The sequence below is a fragment of the Pleurodeles waltl genome, chromosome 4_2 (assembly GCF_031143425.1).
Source record: "Pleurodeles waltl isolate 20211129_DDA chromosome 4_2, aPleWal1.hap1.20221129, whole genome shotgun sequence".
Taxonomy (NCBI): domain Eukaryota; kingdom Metazoa; phylum Chordata; class Amphibia; order Caudata; family Salamandridae; genus Pleurodeles; species Pleurodeles waltl.
Genome location: NC_090443.1, coordinates 372,286,861 through 372,306,401, shown reverse-complemented (window position 1 = coordinate 372,306,401; position 19,541 = coordinate 372,286,861). Strand labels below are relative to the sequence as shown.

The 19,541-nt window shown below is 43.5% G+C and overlaps 1 protein-coding gene across 1 annotated transcript in view; it reads right to left on the bottom strand.

Annotated features, from left to right (window-relative positions):
* SLC44A3 (solute carrier family 44 member 3) overlaps positions 1 to 19,541 on the bottom strand; it is a 556,605-nt gene that overhangs the window by 165,202 nt on the left and 371,862 nt on the right. The window contains exon 8 of the mRNA XM_069231480.1: positions 2,656 to 2,780. Coding sequence (XP_069087581.1) covers positions 2,656 to 2,780 — 125 coding nt within the window. The remainder of the gene's footprint in view (positions 1 to 2,655; positions 2,781 to 19,541) is intronic.

Here is a 19,541-nt window from a genome sequence, read left to right as displayed (position 1 = left end):
GAGGCCACCACGAGCAGGATGAAGCACTCTGGGCACAAAGCCCCCTCCAGAACCAGTGGAGATTCACATCCACTACCTCAGTCCTTGGCAGGATGAAGCACTCTGGGCACAAACCCCCCTCCAGAACCAGTGGGGAAAGGCATCCACTACCTCAGTCCTTGGCAGGATGAAGCACTCTGGGCACCAATCCCCCTCCAGAACCAGTGGAGACTGTTATCCACTTGAGAGACTGTGGCTTTGCACTCCCCAGGATGCAGCAGTGGGCAAACCGCCCACTGGAGAGACTTGAGAGACTGTGGCTTTGCACTCCCCAGGATGCAGCAGTGGGCAAACCACCCACTGAAAAGACTTGAGAGACTGTGGCTTTGCACTCCCCAGGATAAAGCAGTGGGCAATGCACCCACTGGAGAGACTTGAGAGACTGTGGCTTTGCACTCCCCAGGATAAAGCAGTGGGCAAAGCACCCACTGGAGAGACTTGAGAGACTGTGGCTTTACACTCCCCAGGATACAGCAGTGGGCATGGAGCCCCCTCGTGGATCTGGCGTCGTGCACTCATCCGGCTGAGGTGCCCCCCTTCCCCCTGAGGTGCCTGTTGTATTTCTATCTGATGCCCCTGCAGTGTTCTCTCCATTTTTATCGGGTATCTTGTGTGGGCTTCGCCCATGCATTTTGGGCCCAGTGGTCCACGGACTATAAATGGTGCAGTACCTGGACTTGTATTCTTGGTGTATATATTTGTGAATAGTGTATATGTATATTTTTGAGTACTGGATTTTAATTGATTACGATCGTTACAATCATTTCCATTCTTCCAGGGGGGTTGAGGGGTGTAACTGTAATGTATCAACATGTATTTGTGTGTGTGTTGTAGTGGGTGAGGGTGGGGGTGGGTGTTTTGCGTGTTGCGTGTGTGTCACTCTCTTTTCCCTCCCCCCTCCCCTGTGTCGTAGGTGCAGTACTCACCGTGGTCTTCACCGCCGGCGTTCGTGCTCCTGGTAGAGGAGCAGGAAGACAAAGGCAGGTAGTATATGGAGTTCTGGGTCCATGGCGTCCTGGTTCCTCGTGGGGTGTGTAGAGGTGAGCGTTTTCTCTACCAAGCCCCGGAAAAGGTGGCGGATTGGCCTGTTGTAATACAATGGGCGGTACATTGTCTTCCTCCTGTCTGTTGGCGGTTACCGCCGCGGTGTTTGTTTGTACCGTCGTGGCGGTCGGAGTGTTAAAGTGGCTGTCTATGTTGGCGGTTTCCGCCATGGTCGTGATTCAATTTTTTTTTCCGCCGGCCTGTTGGCGGTTTTACCGCCGCTTTACCACCGACCGCCAGGGTTGTAATGAGGGCCTATGTGCCATGTTATGAAAAGCTCATATGAAACATTGCATTAATCATCCTTGATTCATTTCCAGGTACCTAGATTTCTTGAGGCCTAGTTAGAGTCTAGTGCTAGGCCATTCATGTTCTTTCAGCCTTGAGTGTTACTTCATGTTCCCGAGTATCATTGAACTCTAGATTCAACAGAGTGTACTTCATGTTCTGAGTATCATTGAACTCTAGATTCAACAGAGTGTTACTTCATGTTCCGAGTATTATTGCACTCTAGATTCAACAGAGTGTTACTTCATGTTCCGAGTATCATTGAACTCTAGATTCAACAGAGTGTTACTTCATGTTCCGTGTATCATTGAACTCTAGATTCAACAGAGTGTTACTTCATGTTCCGAGTATCATTGAACCCTAGATTCAACAGAGAGTTTTTATGACTCTCAATGTGATTATATCTGGACATTGTGCTGTTTAACCTTTTGCTTCCTACAGGTCTCCTTCCCAGCTGTTCCCTACCTAATCCCCTTATCCCCACTTGGACTATCTTAGACTCTGTGACATTCTAATCAGAGTATTGGAGCTGTCTTGTGGTGGACATGTTGGGAGCGTGCGCAGACCCCGAGGATCTGGTGACTGACACCTGGTGGATGAGTTAGCTTCAGTCGGTTAGCTTTGCGAAAGTCATTCTGGTGGTGGGGTGGTTATTGTAGTCAGATGTTTTGGGCTGAGGGTTAAAGTTTCTGTAGATTGTGGCTATCTTGTCATGGAAGAAGTCAGTGAGGCTGATGCAGAGGTCTTGTGACAGGGTGACATTGTTTGATAGACCTTAGATGTTTTATCAGACAATATGGTATACTAATGTTTCAGAGAAAAAAGGTAATGCCAGACCATTCAATACATCATTTTACATTTTGACTTGTAAGTTTGATCTAAATAGTCTGGCATAATATCCTTTTGTGTTTTATTGTTTCTACTATAGTGGAGACTTGCTTCACAATAGGTCTGAAAGAAGCCTCTCTCATGGCCAAATCTACCAAAGAAAGAATATTATTTATTTAGTTCAATAAGCCCCTTCACCATTCCACTCACTCACCTTCAGCTTTGGGTTTATACTTTCCCACCCTCTCTGATATGAAGGTAGAAAACCGCACATTTTCCCTTATTTTCGTCTGCACAGACTGAGACAAAGAAGTGCTTAAAAGGTCTTTCCTTTTATATCATAATTTTAGCTATTGAGCAAAAAACATATTTTCAATAGAGAAACAATCGTTTTTTATTTTTTAGGCTCTGCTATCATACGTGAGCATAGAAGACACACATCAAATAGGCACATACCGTAACCAATGTTGCGATAATAGCAAATCCAAGCAAAAACTTAGCATTTTCTTTTGCTGTTTCCAATTCAATGGATGGATCACTGATATGATCATAATAAAGCCACCACAAAACACCTGACACAACTGAAAAAAAAAAGAATATAAATTAATCATCACATTATCACAAAGAGTCACAGTAAAATAAACGTACTTTTAAATCCAAACATGGAAGCCATAGGCATATGTGCTTTCACATGCATACACTATGCAGAATTTAAACATTAGCCAGTACCTGGACAAAACACCAGGACAAGACTGACATATCTAGTGATATATACTTTGCTTCAAATTCAGAAACGTTTACGCTACCCACAAAGGTGACTAATTTTTTCAGCCTGTGATTCTGTACTGGACTTCTACGTCAAATATGTAGATTCCATTTAGAATCTCTTTGTGTTCACATCAAGGGCCTTTGTGAAAGATGCAGCTCATATCATCATGGTGGAGGACGACACATTCAATTTAATAGACCACATTTTTATCACATTATAAATAGAACCCTTAAATACAAATAAGCGTTGAGCTATTCTTGGAAACACAAAGGGGGTCATTCTGACTTTGGCGGGCGGCGTCCCGCCGGCAGAATACCGCTGCGCGGTCAAAAGACCGCCGCGGTTATTCTGGGTTTCCCGCTGGGCTGGCGGGCGACCGCCAGAAGGCCGCCCGCCAGCCCAGCGGGAAACACCCTTCCATGAGGATGCTGGCTCCGAATGGAGCCGGCGGAGTGGAAGGGGTGCAACGGGTGCAGTAGCACCCGTCGCGATTTTCAGTGTCTGCATGGCAGACACTGAAAATCTTGGTGGGGCCCTGTTACGGGGGCCCCTGCAGTGCCCATGCCACTGGCATGGGCACTGCAGGGGCCCCCAGGGGCCCCACGACACCCCATACCACCATCCTCTGCCTGGCGGCCAAAACCGCCAGGAACAGGATGGCGGTATGGGGGTCGGAATCCCCATGGCGGCGCAGCAAGCTGCGCCGCCATGGAGGATTCCCCAGGGCAGCGGAGAACCGGCGGTACACCGCCGGTTTTCCGTTTCTGAGCGCGGCTGTACCGCCGCGGTCAGAATGCCCAAGGGAGCACCGCCAGCCTGTTGGCGGTGCTCCCGCGGTCGTTGGTCCTGGCGGATTTTACCGCCAGGGTCAGAATGACCCCCAAAGAGACCTTTTACATTACCAGGCTAATTTCTAACGGAACTAGTCAGTCCAGCTCTTAAGAAGAACTTTATGTTCTAAAATAATTACTATTGCCCGATAGAAGGGACAGACATGGGCTCTTATTAGCAATAGAAATTACCTAATTGTTTATGTAGAAATATGAAGAAAGGTGAATTTTCCACAAATGCAGGACATACATACTTTGAAAAAGACATAAACAATGTTTTTTAACTGGAACTTTGGTGGCACTGAATCAATGTGTACAATGACCGAACTAATGCTCGCTAGACATTACATTAGTAAGGAATGCCATCAAAGAACAAACAAACTTTGAGGATGTTTGAGTCCGAAATCAAAATGGGCACCTGGTTGCATCACTGTTTATGAAGATTATAGATAAGAACATCAGGAGAACAAAGATAGGAACATCTTGCTACGCTAACAGAACTTTCATTTCAAGGATAATCTGCTTTTTACGTAACTTCCTAAAATTAAACACTGCAGCTCAAAAGAGGATTACTTCACAAACCCAGAAGAACTTAAATTCTGGACAGATGCTATCCTAAGATGCTAAAAAACTTGGAGAAGGGATGGTTCTGTTGAAACACAAACCAAAAAGGAAACCACACTGCATACAAATTAGAAGTACAAATAATGTGAAAAACATTGTCAATAAGAATAGACTCTTAGAGATCAGAGTAGTGGCTACAAATGCCAATCTCTACAGCAAACGAAAGAAAAATATATGAGATGAACTAGTGAGACCCTATTTATCAGATAGAAATTAACAATCTAATGACCTAATTCCACTGAACTGCCTTGTGGTTCTTATTATGATAATAAGACTGCGTGTTTAGGGTGGTGGCACTACCGAGGGTGGGAAACTGAGTCAACCCCACACCATCTGGAAGCTGTTGCCTAACGCTTGGCTAGCCCGCAGTACCTCACCTACCCCAATTAGGTTGGTATTGATTTGTAGCAACCTAAACTTGACACTCAGACTCCTCAGGGAGGTCGTGGTGAACAAATCACAACCCTTTCGCTCAGTTACTCGAAGACTCACACATGCCAAGGGAAGAAACTGTAATCATCATAACAATGAGCGTGAAAATGATAAACAACCCCATCATTGTGTATGGTTCTAGAAAGTCTAGTGATTTCTGTCTAACCTCTATGTTTGAGAGCATAGTGGTAGTAACCCATCTGCCAGTCCCAATCTAAGGGAGGACTCCGACCCTATACTTGAATTAGATAGCAAGGGTCTGCCTGTTGTCTGGATGGCAATCCTCTAGTGAGCTGAAGAGTCAGTGTCAGGATCGGCAAAGCTGGCTGCAAGATGATGTACACCTGAGGACGGCCATGACTGGAATGCCCTCTGTCCTCTTTAGGCCTATGTGATGTTTATATAATAAACCCTACACAGTTCATGGAAGTAAGACTGATGTCATGATACATCCAGAGGATTGGAAAAGTCTTCTGAGATGACAATCCAAGCTGGCATATCATGTACCAAATGTAACAGCCTTGGAGAAGGCACAGAATGCGTGTTGTGTTAAAGGCTGATAAAAATGTGCAGTAGGTATTCTGTCTTCCTAGAAGGAGTCAGCTGACTAAAAAATATAAAGTAATGCACTAAAAACAAGCTCTGCTAAATAAATGACAATGAATAAAATATATGTGTGCATTTAAAGGCACAGACCGTGAAACTAACTAAAACCTGGGTGTCTAACCCGACACTAAAGGACCAATACAACAGAACTTACCATCCTTGCAGGACGTCAACAGATGTAGAAACTGTTCATTCTACAACCACGTAATTGTAATGACAGAATACAAATACCAAGGACAACATGTTCATCACAAGAATTTCACATATTAAAACACAAACAATGCAGTTTATAGTATAATGTCCATGGAATCTACTATACATTGTCAAACCATCCAAGAAGTCAAAAATAGAATCATCCAACATAGATCCAAAGTTGAATATAAATTAGCAGCAGCTAAACAATCACACTGAACAGTACATAAGTGGACAACATCTACTGATGGTACAGAAAAACCCAAAAGAAGGCTGTATTGATGTACTGTAATTCAAAAACAGAAGCCCATATTATAATTACATTTAAACAAGAGAAACATGGATGGAATTAAAGAGGTAGAATTGCAGAATGTCTAAAATACTACATTGACCATTGTAAGACTTATTGCATCACTGGAAACTGTTTATCCCCTTGTCTATATCAAAGAGAGACATATGTCCTAAACAATATTATAGCTACATGGCCAGCAACTTCAGGTATCAAGTAATATTTGCTTAACTTAAAACTCAGAAGACATGACTGTTAAAATTCTGTAAGATAATGAGTTAGCCATGTCAAGTCACCATGATAATGGGAGATGTATAACACACTGATATTCTTGTGGACATAGGCTGTGTGATGCTTCTTAAAAGAGAATGTGTGGAAGCTCCTCAAAATAGAGAGACATAGGCAAAGTCAGGTTCATAAGCAGTATATTTGTGATCACGGGGCCATGTGTTTTAGCAAAACAGCATGTTCAATGAGAGACTCTTCATAGGTCTTTTATAAATAAAAAACTACAAAGGTGTGAAAATACATTATCTAATCATGAAACACAGACAGTGATTTGTTAATCATTATGAACAAATACATGGCGTGATGTTGGTCGGGAGATGTGAAGGTTACACAAACAGTATGTACCCAACTAATCAACATCAGAGAATAGGTTGTGTGGTAAGAGAACCAATATCGTGATACAATATGGCACAAGGTGTTATGTGTTCATGCCCTAACAGCTAGGACTTTCCAGGGTTTTCAAAAACAATTTCTTCAGAACCCCTGGCCAATCAAGTGCAGGCCTTGGGATCAAGCTATATACAGTTATGGGTTAAATGGTTGTTGCTGGGTGAGCGAGGCACTTGCATATCCTGTGATGTGTCTTATGAGCAAGCCTTGCGTTACAAGCTGTTTTAGCAGAATACATTGGTTTATTAAAGGTCATTCCACCTCTTACATATGTTTTGCAGGCCTGTACCTCATTGAGTATCACAGGCCAGGACAGACCTGGACAAATACAAAATGGATTCTACAACCCAGTTTCCACATCCACTCCTCTGATAAATAATGATGATCCCTATTCTCATCCTAAACGTCCATACTCTCCTTGTTATACTGCCCCTCTTCCCTGTCTGTTGGCTCTCTCATCAATGTCCCGGCTCCTGTGGGGTAGGGTCTCAGATATATTGCCCTCATTTCCATGTACTAGCGTGCAGGTGGTGTCGGAGGAATCCCGGAGAAACAGTTTGTGGTAATGGAGAACAGGCAGGCTGGAAGCATCTGGACCACAACACACAGGGTGATCAGTATGACAACATCAATCACTGAAGCTTCGAGTAACCAGCTTCCTCAGGACCCAAACCAGGATGAGACGGAAGCCCATGTCTCTCCTCCCTGTATGCCATGTGCTTGCTGTTCCACTTGCCTTATGTTTCCAATAGCCTGTTTGATGTTATCACTATCACCAGGAATGTAGGAGCAGCTTCTCTGATGTATGACCTGGCACACTCCTTTGTTAGGATGATGTTGAGGGCAATTCTATTTTGGATAATCACTGTCCTCAAAGCTGTTAACTCCTCTGTAATATTCCCCAGTGCTGCTGCAGTGGAGTCAGCCATGTTCTCAATCAGTCTGGGTAATGTGTTTATCCAGTGGCTATTGTTTGCAACTTCCACAGGAAGCATTAGTACACCTGTTCCTACTATCAAGTTGTCTACCCATTTCGCTAGTCTCCTTTCACACACCATTCTTTGCCTCATCTGCATAGGTAGGTGCGACAGATGGTAGACATGGGACATTCCGATTATTTATGAGAAAGAAACCAGTGTTCTTATTCCTCTAACACCAACAGATTTAAATAGGAAATACACTAAAATCGTAAGCTTGGACTTGATTGTATATTATATATTTATTGGAACTGTCAAAGCTCAGAGTGAACAATCACACAAGCAACATCTTCGTGGAGCTCTAAAATTACACAAAATGTATTTACGGTGTATTTCATTTAAATAGATAATATATAAAGAAGCGATATGGAACCACTTTTATTGAAGTTGTGGTTGGAGTGGAATAGATACGTGGCAGAAAATGTTCTTTGAAATATACAAATTAATGTAAATAAATAATCCCAGCATTTTAATGGCATGTAAGTGCCTGAAAACAAAAATATTGCTGATTGATAACAGAGTATCTCATGTAAAGCATTATCAGCACTTGCCCCCCTCCCTCGAGTGGTTGAAAAGGGCACTACAAATTCCTTTAAAAAATCATGAAATAGGTTCTGCAAACTCTCGATTCACACATACAGAGATGGCACCTAGAACTAGGCTCTGAGTAACAGACACTTGTATATATTTATATTTGCTGATGAACTCCTAGGCCCAGATTTATACTTTTTGACGCAAACCTGCGTTAGCGCAGGTTTGCGTCAAAAATTATAGCTCCGGCTAGCGCCATTCCAGAACGCCAGCTGGACGTCATATTTAAGGAATGGCGCAGGCCCGGTTAGCGTCAAAATAAATTAGGCTAAGCGGGTAGGGGAGGCGTAGGGCAAACTGGAGGTTGTGCGGGAAAGAATAGCACTAGTCAGGTTAGAGTAAAAACAATTACTCTAACCTGACTATCGTTATTTTTTTGACGCCCATGGACATGACTCCTTTCTTAGTAAAGACAGGAGTCATGCTCCCTAGCCCAATGGCCATGCCCAGGGGACTTAAGTCCCCTGGGCATGGCCATTGGGCACAGTGCCATGTAGGGGGGCCCAAGTTAGGCCTCCCTGTGGCACTTTAAAAAAAAATCAAAACCTTACCTGGACTTACCTGGGATGGGTCCCCCCATCCTTAGGTGTCCTCCAGGTGTGGGTGCAGGTGGGTGGAGGTGTCCCTGGGTGCAGGGAAGGGCACCTGTGGGTTGTTTCCATGGTCTCTGACCATGGAAAATGGCCCACAGGTCCCCTAACGCCTGCCCATACCCAGGCGTTAAATAATGGCGGTAAGCAGGCTTAGCGCCATTATTTAAGGCCCTCCTCCCGTGCGTGATTTTAGGACAGGAGGATAAATAAGGCGCAAGGGCCTTAGAGTCATTTTTTGCCCGGGAACGCCTACCTTGCATCTCATTGACGCAAGGTAGTTTTCCGCAAACAAAAAATTACGTTAACTCCAATATTTTTACGCTAAACAGGTCTAGTGTCAAAATATAAATATGGAGTTAAGTTTGCGCCAGATTTGCATTTTAAAAAATGACGCAAATGTGGCGCAAACAGAGTATAAATATGGGCCTGAGTCTTTCCTAAAGAACATCAGCAAAGTGCATCAGCCAGTCCATGAGGATGTTGTCTTACTGAGGTGAAGACCTAGACGTGGGCTAGTACCTGAACATATGAGTGGATGTAAGCAGTGGGACAGGCACAGACTTTAGAAGACCGTACATTTAGAAACACACCTGAAATACAAACTGATATACGTTTGCACCAAGTGAGGCTGTGGGTGTGTCAGAGTTGAGGCCAACTCCTGTAACGGTGGTAACACACATTTACTGCACAAAGCAGTGGGAAACCTACAGTCATCATCGTATAAAGTGGAATATAAGCATTGATTTACTTTAACCTATTTGATTTGGGAAACCTGCAGTCATCATCGTATAAAGTGATTTGCTTAAACCGAAAACAGTCATAATCTATCTGACCTAGGAGAAGGAACAGTCCCACTGTCAAGTTATCTGCAAGAATCTCTTAAATACACTTCTGGAAGATTTAGAAAAAACTGCCAATGTTTGTAAACTGTTATTTATATATAAAAACAAACAATTATTTAATCTATTGATCAGCAAACAGTATCTTAAATTAGTGCCTAAAAGCGAGGGATATATTCATTTAGAGCTTGATAAAAGACATATGTCTACCCCCCTAATAAATATAGTTCATGTAATTACCACTTGCCCAGTGGCAGTGCATACCTCTGACGCACGTGTTGAGATTAGTTTTTATACCATTTTCCTTAACCTCACAGTTGGAAGTGGGTGCTAACTCACAGTAACCCGATTCCAGACCAAAGTATCCTCAATCTACTACCCCCTTCTGGCTCCCTATCAGCTTTGTGGAGGACTTCTCTTCCCTTCTGATATGATCATAAACTTCAAATCATGGGAGGTTAACTCCTGATTGGAAGACACATCAACCCATTCCAACAAAATATCCTGAAACCTTTGTCCGGAACCCATCCCACAAGAAGGCCGGCTAACTGATCATCAACATTCAATAAGGGTCAATTGATCTTGGCCGGTCGATCATTTACTCTCTAGTCAGTCTATGACATGATACTTTTCACTATCAGAAAACCACACACCCCTATGCCACTTTTTATTCCAACAATAAACTCCCTTTAGACACCTTCATAAACATTGTTGTCGAGCATTTTGCCCTCCTTCCCCTATCCTTAATCTTTTTTCAGCAGTCCTCAATAAATAAAATTTTTCCTCTACAAGGAAAATTTAGGCACCAAAAAATTCGTACAGCAAATACACTAGTCGCTAACCAAAAACTATGTCATAAATACCTCGGAACACAAAACATCACGTACATTGCCTCCCAACACTAGTATGGGCAGATGATAAGCCAGGATAATGTTTTCCTCTTTATTCTTCACTCCCACGGTGACCCCAAACATTAATTCCTTTCAAGTGCCGATATGTCACGTTTCCCTCAAATGCAATTCCTCTTCTGTTACATGTTTATAATATGTGCTCTGTTCAGCGATTAACCTGTTAAGTGCACTAACTATGGCAGGGTCCCTTGCTTTTTATATGAATGTAAATAAGTAGATACAATGTAACGCCAGGTGCAAATGTGCCAATAGCCAAGTTATGCCACAATCTCCTTCCTTACATCTGCAAGTCAGGATGCTGTCACAATTCCTGACTGTCCTGAAAACCAACCTTCCCCCTCCCACCCACATCCGAAAAGGCACTGCTGGCTTAAATGCATATTGGCAGTAGCAGGCAAATTCAAAAGTCACAGATGGCCTCGAAGCTTGCAGAGTAATTCGATTATCCACATCCTGGCAGATTTCTAATTGGATTAGAAAGAGAACCAATTTAGCATGAACGAGGGAGGTTAGTGGTGATGGTGTGGGAACAAATCTAATATTAGTAAGAACAACATGATGTCAGATAAAGTTCAATATACCTAATGACGATAACAACTGCACTTCGAGAGAGAAAATACCTCCTTGATTTTGAACAACTGGTAAGTGACCTCAACCAGGTAATAAGAACTGCAACCAAGAAGAAGGTGCGGCTTGGCTGAAACAAGATGACTCTAGGGACAACCACTTAGCTATGCCCAGACCCGGCGCAGTACCAAGAAATTTGCGGCCAGCGTTTTTGCACCTTCTAATTAATGCCTTTAACTTGACAGAGCTCTATTTTTAGTTTGGTCCACGGCAATGTTGTCAGAGGTAATCTTCTAATCTCCTCTCTGAAATAAAAAGTAAGTGATTTAAGAACGGGGTTATGGTCTTTTTTGAGTAAGAATGGCTAGGGTGCACAAGTTGCTGGGCAACAAGCATAGTGATCACAAATGATGGATAAGAACAAACTACACCACCATAACAATTGTAGGCAACTGACCTCCGTACAAAGAGTGTAACGTTTGAAAAAACGTGCAAGAACTTGCTCATATCTACAAACGCCGGCAGAGAATAAGGAGGACAACATTAGACTTATTTCATGTTAGTATTTCTGAGCTTTCTGTAGATCCACAAGCAGTTCTCAAACACGCTTTCCAATTACATTTAAAAAGGTAGCAGCAGCAGTATTAGATCCTTACTACAAATATGCTGTGCTGCTCAGCACATGAAGCAGTGTGCTTAACATTAAAATTGGTTATCTGCGTTCAATCCAATTTATCAGTAGCTCGCCACCTAAACAGATTTTCATGAAATGTCACACCCAGGGTGTTTGCGCACATTAAAGAAATTATTTTTGAAGTGATCCTTGTTTGAAATTGAGATTTGCCCATCTGTAGTGCTAACTATCAAAACATCTAGGTGTTGTCATGCAGAAGAGCTGTTCCTTAAAATTGTGTGAAAAAGGTCAGAAACCTCTGAAGAAAACGTTTTCAAAGTACAGATTTTTGATCATGCACCTTAAAACGTGGGGGTGCATTGTATAGATGTTAATTATCAATCTGACACCTGGTCTGGTGCAGTGGTGAGGATGACTGAGAATGTAAAGAATTAGACCCATATGTATACATTTTTAGCGCCGCATTTGCGCCACTTTTTTAACGCAAAAGCGGCGCAAACTTACAAAATACAATTGGATTTTGAAAGTTTGCGCCGCCTTTGCGTTAAAAAGCGGCGCAAATGCGGCGCTAAAAAAGTATAAATATGGTTAGTGCCCTATTGCGAGCTGACAATGTTAAATGAACACGGCTTCATTACAGCCAGAAACGAACCAAAAAGGTAACCCGACTAATCGTATGATGGCCTGCTTGAGCCCCAGACTTGAAACTTGCAGATAGTTGTAGGTTGAAAAAATCACGATCGCAATTCAACACAATGAAATAAATAATCACATTAAAGTCCACATTTATTGTTCCCATGTTTGTTGTGCAACCTTCAGTTTCTTCAGTTTTTGTAAGTTTTCAACTTGGTCCTCGTTGCTTGATACGAATACAAAAGCACCAATTTGAATACCCAAGCTACATGTCTGCAGATGCCTTAAGACACCACCACAAATAACCACAAGAGGGCACCAGACTGCAACAGAATGGCTCCATGTTAAATTATAAACTGCAAAAAAATATTTGTGAGAAATTGGGTTGTTGTTTGACTGGAGTGTTAGCCTTGGTCAAGCAACAGTCTCAAACTCCAGTCAGGAAGAAAGTTAAGGGGTTTTATTACAAATGTAAGCTCAAAGTTATGCAGACAATTCTCAAGACAAAGGGCCTGATTTAGAGTTTGGCAGAGTTGTTAGGCTGTCACAAATGTGACGGATATCCCATCTGCCATATTGCACGTTACACAAGCTATAACGGAACTGTAATACAGCTCACGGGATATCTGTCACGTTGGTGAAAGAGTAACCCCTCCGCCAAACTCTAAATCAGGCCTAAATTTATAACGCAATAATATCACCAAGGGTTGACCAAAGAGATGAAATAGGTTCAGGCAAACTAACATTAACAAAACTAAGCACTCTACAACTCTGATACAAATCATCAACAAAATTATCTGATGAACAGAAAACAAGCATTGCTCAGTTTTAATAAACATTAAGGCCATTCAAATCATCCAGTTTCAGCTAATTTCAACCAAGAAAACCCTACAGATTAGCCAATCAGGGAATAACAGGTGCTGGACGGAACACATGCAGGCAAAAGATAAAAAGAACAAAAACAACAGAAAGAATTTAGAAAAAGGACATCTCGGGGAACAGGTCACTAAATAAGGTGGGCAAAAATAAATAAAAGGGAAGGGGTCAGCACTTCAAGAGATCGATCAAGAACCTTCTTCTTGAGTTAGGGAAAAATCTCTAAGTCTTAGCAAGGCATTTCAAGGGGGCAATGGCAAAGAGGGCAATGCCTCTCAGAGTCCGAGGGGTTCAGCAAGCAGGATAAAAGGCAAAGGATTTTGCTTCTTGTCTTTGGTGATTCTGGCCAAAGTCCAACTGGGGATTGGTAAATTAAAGTTCACAGGACAAAATGATTTGTCAGTTCATCAGTCCACCTAATGCTGAAGGAGTAACATTCAGCAGAAATCGATCATGCGACTCCAACTTGAAACATTGGCATGGTTTCCCAGGTTTGTCATGAAAACGGTTTCCATCGGCTCTCTTCCATGCAAAATTGCAAGAATTATATAATTTGTTAGTCCACAGTCCTAAAAATTCCATTCATCAAGGTCGACTTCTTAAACTAACAATGTGCAAAACAATAGACAGCTATTACCAAGCTAGCATTCTCTTGGGAACTAAATCTGAAAGAAAGGTACATGTTAGCAAGATGACTTAACATTTTCTGCATATTCACGAAGACAGGGCCTAGCAGGCCTCACTTACATTAATGCAAATGAATTAAATCAACACATTAATACATTCAACTAAAACATTTTTAATACTCAAACTATAAATTCAGATTTAATATACCTTCATTAGCATTCATGTTACAATAATTTTAAACAAAGTGACCCTGTTAATACATTTCTTTCAATATGGTGCAGAACTGCATTTCTCTATTTTTGTATACAAATTTGAAACACTTTATCAGAAATCTAATATTGTTTTAATGAAGACTATTAGTTTAAACTCTACAATATGACATAATAACAGATTAAGGGCCTCATTATGACCCTGGCGGTAGAGAACCGCCAGGGCCAACGGGGGCGGGAGCACCGCCGACAGGCCGGCGGTGGTCCCTTGGGCATTCTGACCGCGGCGCTTTGGCCGCGGTCAGAACGGGAAAACCGGCGGTCTCCCGCCGGTTTTCCACTGCCCCTAAGAATCCTCCAAGGCGGCGCAGCTCGCTGCGCCGCCGAGGGGATTCTGACAATCCTTACCGCCATCCTGTTCCTGGCGGCTCGCCCGCCAGGAACAGGATGGCGGTAAGGATTGTTGTGGGGCCCCTGGGGGCCCCTGCAGTGCCCATGCCAATGGCATGGGCACTGCAGGGGCCCCCGTAAGAGGGCCCCGCTAGTATTTCACTGTCTGCGTAGCAGACAGTGAAATACGCGACGGGTGCAGTAGCACCCGTCGCACCTTCCCACTCCGCCGGCTCGATTACGAGCCGGCATCCTCGTGGGAAGGGAGTTTTTCCCTGGGCTGGCGGGCGGTCTTTTGGAGACCGCCCGCCAGCCCAGGGAAAAACTCATAATACCCTCCGCGGTCTTCTGACCGCGGAGCGGTATTATGGAGGGCAGCATCCTGCCGCCCGCCAGGGTCATAATGAGGCCCTAATTCTTCAAACATGTAATTTGAAGTCTGTACCACATAGGTTTGAGTGACTAGTCTAAGTCAATGCACACTAATTTAATTTCTTAGTGCATCATATTCCATTCAAACTATTAATACTTGGATTAACATAATGCATAAACTGTCACGTCTAGATAATCACTGTGACATGAGGGACAGTACTACAATTTCTGCTACATCAGTTTCAAAATAGCATCCAAAACATAAAAGCTCCAACCACGGACATTTGGTTGTGCCTGACCGGGGCAAAGTCAAAATTTAAGGGCGACCGAGATAGCACATGGTTCGGATACAAGAAGTGGATTGGCCTGGTTAGCACTTACATTTGGACTTAGAAAATGTTACCTTTGGACATAGAACAAATTTAAAGAGATAATGTCTGAGAAGTTAGAAGTTCAGCGAGGCCAGATAGTTGTGAAGTGAAGCTGCCGTGAAGATGTTTACCTTCGGACTTAGTCGTCGAGATGAAAGTCGAGAATCTCCAGGAGGACGAAGCAGAAGTCTGTAGCTGAAGACAGTTTCATGAGGTTCAACACCACTTTGGCAAAGAACCGCTGACACAGATTTGCTGCTGTGGAGAAGAACGTAGTAGGAGAAGCAGGATAGTCAATCCAACCGGCGATGCAACTTAAGCATATAGGCCAGAAGGTTGGTCCCGGTCTCCTCCTAGATCTCAGAGCACTTTTTGGACAAGGTCTGTCTAAGTCCTCAGCTTTAGAAAATGGCCACCTGGGCACATTTAGCACCAAAACCAAGGGTCCAGGAATGGATGGGACCTCTTGGGGGTTCAGGACTCACTCAAGCTGGGTCCAGCTGTGGGCTAAATATAGTGGGAGCCTGTTTCGTCCCTATGGCTCTGAATAGGAGGCCAGCAAACCAGCCCTTGGAGTCACTTCTGGAAGCCGTGGGTGCATGTGTAGATGAAGGTTCAAGCCAGGCTCCAAGCAGCAAAGCAGTCCTTCAACACACAACAGCAGTCTGGCAGAGTGCACAGCAGAACACAGCAGCAGGCACTCCTCTGAGAGTCCTTCTGCAAGTTCAGTAGTAAACTGAAGAGTGAGTCTGAGAATCCTGATTTTATACTCTGGTGCCCTGCTCCGAGAAGGTGTGAGAAGTCTCTGGAAAGGTTCTTTGACGTTCTGGGAGTTTCCTGCCTCCCCTGGCTCCAAGCTGGCTGCACTGAAAATACAGGGCTGTTAGGCCTATTGTGAGGGAACAGGACACAGCCTATTCAGGTGCAAGTAGGGCTGTGCTCCGCTCTGCCCTCTCCCACCACATCCTGCCAGATGATGGTCCATTGTGGCTCAGCTAATCATACTATTGTGTGACAGTCTGGGAGCAATTCATTAAGTCTGTCACCTACACCCAGACATGTGACCTAGGACAAGAAACAAAAAGAAGTGACAATGGACAGAATGCAGAATAAATCAAACATTCACCCATCTGGGTTTAATCCATCAGTTGTTTTGCTCACCATGCTATTCCAGTTTGGAACCAGCCATATGCATATCACTCTTGACCCTGCTTCCCATGGGACCAGTCCAGCCCGAACTGCCAGGCCAGGTCCCACCCTGGACCAGAAACAAGCACCCTGGGACCGGTGTTGGGGTATCACCCATCATCAGCCAGGCTAGGTTGAATCTGGGGGCATAGTAAGCTCAGGACACATGTCTGGGCATACCCTTCCCACATAGGGCAACAAATGCAAAAAGAACAGATGATGGTCAGAATGTGGAACAAATCAAATATACAGCCCCAGTCACAGATCTGGGTTTAATCCATCAGTTTTTTTGCTCGCCATGCCATTCCAGTTTGGACCCAAACATATGCAAATCAGTCTCGATCCTGTGCCCCAGGGAACAGTCAAGTCCAAACTGGTCCTCCCTGCAGGCACAGCGGGCTAAGGGCAGGTAAATGCCAACTTTCTAAAAGTGCATTTTCAACACTGTAATGATAAATCAGACTTCACCATTAAAGAGGAGTTATCATTATAATTCCATAGGTAGTACACGTGACATATCTAGCTCTTCTCATTTAAGAATTATAGCTCATTAAATGTACTTGTGTAGAGGGGAGTAGGCTGTGTGATGTAGAGGCTTGGCCACTCAAATCTCATGGATTGCTCTTGAGAGATTGCTTAAGCAGAAAAAGCTTGGGACACAGCTAAGGATGTGCGTAGTAGAAGCTTGAGCACCTAATGGGGTGTGGATGTCTTTAAGGTATGGCTCTCCATGAAGTCTTCTGTACAGTTCATGGGGTATTTGTAGTAGGTGCTTTGTCACCTTAGTCTGTTTGTGTCCCACGAGAACCAGAGCGGACCCCTGTGCTGTCATGGAAGTCCCACAAGACCAGTCACTGATTTTTTTTATCATCCCCAATACAGGATTTCCTCTAAGACTTCCCAACATCCCAATAACTGCAAGGGGTTCAGGTAATTCCTATCCATGCCTAGTGTACTATTTATAATTTAAATACAGGACATGTGGACGGAGTCCCTCTGTCCCGTAATGGCAGTTGCAACATTTTACTTCACGTTGCGCCCGCCAATCACACCACTCTGTCTCGTGGGATTCTCGCAAATTCCGCCAATTGAAACTATTTTCTCATGTGATCCTGCGGGACTTTTGCGGCAACAGATATCTATACTATTTGAGCCTTTCTCTAATACATCTGAACAGAATTACACCAAATCACAAAAAGAACACATTCTAGATAAAAGATCAGGCTTTCAGTCAAATGCGTTGTAATTCTGTTCAGCTCTTTTGGCTGTATCATTGTCTAATTTTCCCTATTGAAAATGGTTGGGGAAAAGGGATATTGAGAACTCCCAGTTTTTCTCGGTTCCTGATTAACAGATCACCTTGAAACTTTGGAGAAAGGAGGTGAGGTGGATAAAGATTTGCCAAATGGTGTCAAAGTTATTGTCAAAAACAAAATACACTCTTCCAATGGAACGTCTGACTAACTATAACTACTCACACAAAAAAGGAGTACACTGTTCCAGAGAAAGAATAAATCTAGGGGAACTTAATAGTTCAGGAGCAAGAGCCCTCACACATCCTAAAGGATGTCATGCTTCATCATCGGGTTGCTCCTCATCAGACCGGCGCTGCAATGTCTGATGGGCTCCCCGTTAGGGGGCTCTTTGCCGGAGATCTTTTTAAAGTGACTGCTGTGATGGTAAATCTCACTAGAAATTATTAGGGTCAGGCACTATTTCTGGCAGGAGAGTAGCAGGTTAAAATTGGTTCTATACCCCACAGAAACCAGCACTATTTAATATATCTGAACAACAGGGGTTAGACCAAGATTAAAAACACAGGGAAAGTGGAATTTGAGGATTAATGTTCAACCACTTTCTAACGATAAAGGGGGTTGGGGAAATTATCACCTTTCCCCTAAAAACTGGTCAACCTGTTTCGCGTCCGACGGTCTATACAGATCCTATGACGCTTCTTCAGGACCATCATGTAAACAGGACTTCTCCTGACTCATAATAAGTTAAGGGGGCTTAGACTTTTTTTTAAAGTCAAATACAACACTGCTTTGTATACAGGGAGTGCAGAATTATTAGGCAAATGAGTATTTTGACCACATCATCCTCTTTATGCATGTTGTCTTACTCCAAGCTGTATAGGCTCGAAAGCCTACTACCAATTAAGCATATTAGGTGATGTGCATCTCTGTAATGAGAAGGGGTGTGGTCTAATGACATCAACACCCTATATCAGGTGTGCATAATTATTAGGCAACTTCCTTTCCTTTGGCAAAATGGGCCAAAAGAAGGACTTGACAGGCTCAGAAAAGTCAAAAATAGTGAGATATCTTGCATAGGGATGCAGCACTCTTAAAATTGCAAAGCTTCTGAAGCGTGATCATCGAACAATCAAGCGTTTCATTCAAAATAGTCAACAGGGTCGCAAGAAGCGTGTGGAAAAACCAAGGCGCAAAATAACTGCCCATGAACTGAGAAAAGTCAAGCGTGCAGCTGCCACGATGCCACTTGCCACCAGTTTGGCCATATTTCAGAGCTGCAACATCACTGGAGTGCCCAAAAGCACAAGGTGTGCAATACTCAGAGACATGGCCAAGGTAAGAAAGGCTGAAAGACGACCACCACTGAACAAGACACACAAGCTGAAACGTCAAGACTGGGCCAAGAAATATCTCAAGACTGATTTTTCTAAGGTTTTATGGACTGATGAAATGAGAGTGAGTCTTGATGGGCCAGATGGATGGGCCCGTGGCTGGATTGGTAAAGGGCAGAGAGCTCCAGTCCGACTCAGACGCCAGCAAGGTGGAGGTGGAGTACTGGTTTGGGCTGGTATCATCAAAGATGAGCTTGTGGGGCCTTTTCGGGTTGAGGATGGAGTCAAGCTCAACTCCCAGTCCTACTGCCAGTTCCTGGAAGACACCTTCTTCAAGCAGTGGTACAGGAAGAAGTCTGCATCCTTCAAGAAAAACATGGTTTTCATGCAGGACAATGCTCCATCACACGCGTCCAAGTACTCCACAGCGTGGCTGGCAAGAAAGGGTATAAAAGAAGGAAATCTAATGACATGGCCTCCTTGTTCACCTGATCTGAACCCCATTGAGAACCTGTGGTCCATCATCAAATGTGAGATTTACAAGGAGGGAAAACAGT